This window comes from Callorhinus ursinus, unplaced genomic scaffold, assembly GCF_003265705.2.
Source record: "Callorhinus ursinus isolate GAN/ISIS: 27379988/994484 unplaced genomic scaffold, GSC_fseal_2.0 scaffold1, whole genome shotgun sequence".
NCBI lineage: Eukaryota > Metazoa > Chordata > Mammalia > Carnivora > Otariidae > Callorhinus > Callorhinus ursinus.
Window position 1 is genome coordinate 23,441,569 of NW_027397063.1, and position 6,000 is coordinate 23,447,568.

The 6,000-nt window shown below is 36.6% G+C and overlaps 1 protein-coding gene across 9 annotated transcripts in view; it reads right to left on the reverse strand.

Moving 5' to 3' along the window:
• ROBO1 (roundabout guidance receptor 1) overlaps positions 1–6,000 on the reverse strand; it is a 1,122,251-nt gene that overhangs the window by 8,126 nt on the left and 1,108,125 nt on the right. For all 9 annotated transcript variants that reach the window (XM_073892039.1, XM_073892029.1, XM_073892010.1 and 6 more), the window contains one exon: positions 2,015–2,323. In XM_073892039.1, the coding sequence (XP_073748140.1) occupies positions 2,015–2,323 (309 nt within the window). The remainder of the gene's footprint in view (positions 1–2,014; positions 2,324–6,000) is intronic.

Consider the following 6,000-nt stretch of genomic DNA (forward strand, 5'->3'; position numbering starts at 1 on the left):
AAATACAGTAGTAGTTGAAGTGCCTGCCCCCTATAGGCTTCTAAGATTCCTTTCCCTAACACTCTTTTCAGACTCTTTCATCAATCTCCCCCTTTTTTGTGTTTCTTTCTCCTAAATGGTTTCTTCTCTTTCATCTCTAATAATCCTGTCCTAAAGCATTTTACAAATTCTGCCTTTCTGGCAAACTCGTTCCCAATGTCTCCTCTTCCCAACCTTCTGAAAAGAGCTCATCACCTCCCTTCCACAATTTCCATTTACTTTATAAGCCCCTACAGTCTGGCTTCTATTTTGACTACAATACTAAAAACAATTCTTTTGAATACCACCCACAAATAACATACTGCAAAATCCTCATGTGTATTTCCCCCAGCCCCCACCTCCTGTTGACACCCAACTTTTACTCCTGGGTGGCATTTTAGACTTCTTTCTATCTTAAAATTTCCTCCTTCATTCTTTCTAGGGTACTATTCTCTCTGGCTTGGAGATCCTGATTATTTTATATCTCTTGGTAGATCCATCTCAATTTCCACTATAGAAAGTCATTCTTGTGCTTAACCTTTGAATATAATCACTGTTGATTATTGGTGTGTTGGAGTTGGCTCACATGTTCTCAAAAAAAAAAAAAAAAAAGAGTACCCAAGTCTTCCCAACTCCACATTCACTGACGTTGTATTAGCAGATTGAAACCAGCCATCTTGGAACTAACTACCCAATAGAAGTGAGTAAATGGCTACAAATTAGGGTTTTGCTTTGCTTTCCTCCCAGAGAATTGATTGTTCAACATTAACCAGTGTATCACTGCTGATAATTTAGCCTTTGTAATTCATATAATTTTCCCCTCCATGTTGCTGTTTCTAAAACACACTCTCTACTCAGGACCTTTCTCCTGATCTTTAGACTTAGTTCTCTAAAGTCTTACTGAGCTGCTTCGTATCTGTGCTCTTATCAGCACCTTAAAACATTCAAAATTGAAATTCTTTTCCCTAAGACATCTTTTCTGTTTTTTTTTTTTTTTTTCTACATTGGTTAGTACAATTAGGTTCCACTAGCCAACGGGGCCATCTAATTAACATTTGAGTAACTTTTGCTTTACTCCATAGTTTCATTCTTTTTTTTTTTAAGATTTTATTTATTTATTTGACAGAGAGAGACACAGCGAGAGAGAGAACACAAGCAGGGGGAGAGGGAGAGGGAGAAGCAGGCTTCCTGCTGAGCAGGGAGCCCGATGCGGGGCTCGATCCCAGGACCTTGGGATCATGACCTGAGCCAAAGGCAGATGCTTAACGACTGAGCCACCCAGGCGCCCCCATAATTTCATTCTATTTTTCTACTTTCAATTAGTCACCTCTGGTTCTATCTCTGAAATGCCAATGTAGGCTGTTTTCTCCTTGTTCCACACAACTATGTTAATTCAGTGTTTTCATAGTTTTTACCTAAATATTTTACAATGATCTGATACCTTCATCTACACAGGTCCAATGTCTCTTCCTTCACATAGAGTGCTGCCAGTTATTTTTCTAAAAATCTGATTCTGTCATTTCTTGTTCAAAATTCTTTGCTCGCTTACCACTGCCTATATCATAAATCCCACACTCTAGATCATATTCCCAGCCTTCCCAATCTGGCCCAACGACCTTTCTAGTTTTATCTTTCACTATTTGTGTCTGGCCGAACTAGAAATCAATGTTCACCAAACATTTGTTTTTACACTCACATGGTTTTTTTCCCATCTACTTCCTTTACCTGCTATCCCCTTCTCTCTGTTTAACCTGTTAGAATCATGCTTTCCTTTAAAACTCAACTCAACTGGCACTGTCCAAGGAAGTCTTATATAATGTTATGTATTTAATTTAATTTAATTATATTAAAATTATTTGAGTACATGCTTGTCTCCTCCATTAGAGAGTAAATTTCTAAATCTTACCACTTTTCATAAGGCCTAAGAGAACCTAACACTGCAACTTGCAAACATATGTTCAATCTGTATTTATTTGCTGTTTGAATGAATAAGTACCTTGTATGAGGTGAGTCTTTGCTGGTGGAAGGTCTCGTTTTGCTGCCTTGTTTCCTCGTCCTTTCCCATCATTTTGCTGTTCCTGTGCTTCTCTGGTATCACCCGGATTGGTTCTCATATCAGCAACTTGTCTTCCATCCAATACTTCTCTCCCCTTGTAACTGCCTACTTTTCTATCTGATGATCTGTCTGTTCTTGCTTCTATAGAAGGGAGTTTTGGCACCATTATAGGTCGCACCTCCAGCTGTGCCTTGGACTGGACAGTGGGTGACTTTATAGCAGGTGGTGGCACTGGAGGAGGTGGAAGATCTAGAAAGAAATATTGAAAATACTGTAAAAGTCTGCCTCTTATGAAATTTTTAAATATTAATATTAGCACTGGAGTCACATTCAGTTGTGAGATAATATATCTTAAATGAACAGGAACAATTGAAGGTAACCAAGGAACAAAGAAGATCAACAATTTCAGTGTATTCTCATTGTTATATGGCAGAAAAATATTGAATCCTAGAGCCGGGACTTAAAGATTATCTACTCTTGGGATAGCTAATATGGGCATATATGCTATCACTTTCTCTCCCCCAACCATGACAGATCTTCTTAATCGATTTCAGCATAATGTTGATGGTCCCAAATGCATAGCCTTATTCTTCAGGCAACCACTTCAAATTGATTGAGGTTGGCACTTGAGACCTATTTGCCACCTCTAATCTAGCCTAAATCACTTCTCGTTCTGTAAGAAGGGAAACTCAAACATTTAAGTTATTTAAGTTATTTTTCAATCTCAAATCGAGATATGATCAGAACCAGGACCAATGCCCTTAGATTCTTAATCTCTGGTTCAGTATTCTTTATACCATTTCATTCTATTTTGTGTTTATAATCTACCATTAATTGATGGGGTCTCTGCACCCAGAGGTTTTAAACCAGATAATCTCTGGTATAAATATAAGTGAGTATCATCTATCTATCTATCTTTCATTATACATTATATATATGTTAATGTGTGTATATATATATATATATATAATATTTTATTTTTAAGTTATTTTTCAATCTCAAATCGAGATATGATCAGAACCAGGACCAATGCCCTTAGATTCTTAATCTCTGGTTCAGTATTCTTTATACCATTTCATTCTATTTTGTGTTTATAATCTACCATTAATTGATGGGGTCTCTGCACCCAGAGGTTTTAAACCAGATAATCTCTGGTATAAATATAAGTGAGTATCATCTATCTATCTATCTTTCATTATACATTATATATATGTTAATGTGTATATATATATATATATATATATAATTATGTATAAGACACACACACATATCTATATATAACTGGACATTACACATATTTCAACTTCTTATAGACATACTTAAGGATAAAAGTGTGTAAAAATTTGATATCTAAAAAATTTATTTTCTTTAAGGGGTGCTATCCTTGACTCCTATGTACATTCCAGGGGGCAGAAATAGATATCCTAAAAATAGTTGGTAACTCAGTAGAAGAATATGTATGAAGACATTTCAGCTTTAGTTTGTTTTGCCTTTAGTACGGAGGATGAATTAAAAGGAAAGGCTTGAATCCAGGAGGGCACGAGGTTAATGTTATAGCTCAGGTAAGTAATGATAGGGGATGGAACTGTATTGGTGGCTGTTCAGATGAGGAGATGTATTTGAGAGATCTTAAGGAAGAAAAATCAATATTATTTAATGATCAATGGAATATAGTAGAGGAAGGAAAGGAAAGAATCTAAGATGACTTTTAGGAATTTTGCTATAGTTGACTAGACAGATGAGAGAAACTTCACTGAAAATGAGGAAGGAGGGGATGAGGAAGAGATGGAGGGCCTGCAGAGGGAGAGTGTAAGTTCAGTTTTAGAAAAGTGGAGAGGAGGCACCTAGACAGAGATGTCGAACAGGTTTCTGTACATAAAATCTGAGTTTCAAGAGAGGTCAAGACCCAGAGATACAGAGAGTTGGGAATTATCAGCATGGTTTTTTCAGTCATGACTTCAAAAATGGTAATGTTTTCATATTTGGAGAGCAATATCTAGGTGATAGGATAAGTCAACTAAAAAGCAGTTATAAAACACGTATTAAATGCTTAGGAGCAAAAAATTAACATTTTCAACAAAAAAATACATTTACATGCTAAAAATAAATCAAAAGTACGTAAGAACTTGAAAGTACAACCCTTCATGTCTTTCCCTCTCCATTTCAAATCCTCAATATTGATAATGTGGAGGTAATCAGTTTGAATATTTTTCTATAGATCATTCCAGAAATGATTTATACACACAAATCAGGCCTACCAAGCTGCATAAATCCAGGGATCATCATTCACATTAGGGACTACATAAAATGGCCACCCCTAGGGCTGTATAGTGCCTCTCTGCCCACCCCTATGTGGAGGTCTGCTGAAAAGTACCACACACAAATATGCAGGCTTCCTCTCTTATTGACATAGGTAGAATTACATTTTTTTTCACCCGTGTAGCTGTATACCTTTCCCTATATGTACATACAGCTCTGCTCTTTTTTTGAAAAGTTTGTATAATGCTCTGTTGAATGAATATATCGTTATTTATTTAGCCAATCCTCACAGAGGAATATTTAGGTTGTTTCCATATAGTTTACTATTACTGACAATGTTCCACTGTCATTTACATATACCAGCATGAGAAATTCTTGAGTATTAATATTATGCCTTCGGAGCTCTTTTTTTTATTTAAGATTTTATTTATTTATTTGAGAGACAGAGAGAGTGAAAGAGTGGGGGAGGGGCAGGGGGAGAGAGAATCTGAAGCAAACTCTGCACTCAGCACAGAGCCCGATGCAGGGCTCGATAACACCACCTCTGGATCACAACCTGAGCTGAAACAAAGAGTCAGACGCCTAACTGACTGAGCCACCCAGGAGCCCCAAGAATTAATCATTTCTGTTCCATAAATAGGTGTAGGTTTTTTTTAAACCAATAGTCTTTTGGCATTATATACTAAAACTAAGGCATTAGAATTCATCGTATTGGTCTTTGAAAGCAGAGAGCTTGAGGTACTGTCTTCTTACCAGTTATTTTAGTTAGAACTCCATTATTAAAAGTGGTCCAACTTTTACTTGCATTTTTTTGTTGTTGTTCGTTCTCATGGCTCATCATGTTCTAGTTTCATATAAATAGCCTCTAAACATTACCTAAAATGGTAACCAAAGTACAGCCGATTGCATTGATTTTCACCTGATTTTATAAAATCAAAAAAAATTTTTTTTTGCCTTACAACATATATTACCATTGTCATTGTGCCTGGTTTTCCTCCTTACTACTTTAATGTATTAAAAAAAAAAAAAAAAAGCCCGATACTTAAAAAAAAAAAGGTACTATGAGAGTCCTCCTTCCTCTGCTACTTGTTTATTAAAAATAACCAAAAAGAGATAGTTAAAAAAACAGACTGTACTGAGTGGCTTAAAGGCAAGTGACCCAAGGCAGAGCAGTTCTAAGTTCAGACTGAGCCTGGGACTGGCAACGAAAGGGGAAAAATCTAATTCAGAACATACCTGGCAGCAGATGGAGTGAGGGCCTACAGGCTCATTTCCACACCATCTCCTTGCTATAGACTTCAACCCCAAATTGCAAACACAGATTATCAAGCAGGCAGAAAGTAACTGCCACTATCAACAAATCATAAAATGTCTGGGTTCATCAGATTACCAAAGCTGATGATTACCACTATTATAAGAGCATATAAAATCTTGGGAATGTGTGACTCTCGAGACAAAATCTATTTCCAGATGCTCTATAACACAGGTAGAAAACGAGAAGAGAATCCCATAGTAATTTTAAGAGTTCTAACTTCCTGTATATAATTGCTTTTTTTTTTGAAGATTTTATTTATTTATTTGACAGAGAGAGAGGCAGTGAGAGAGGGAACACAAGCAGGGGGAGTGGGAGAGGGAGAAGCAGCCTTCCCGCTGAGCAGGAGCCCAAT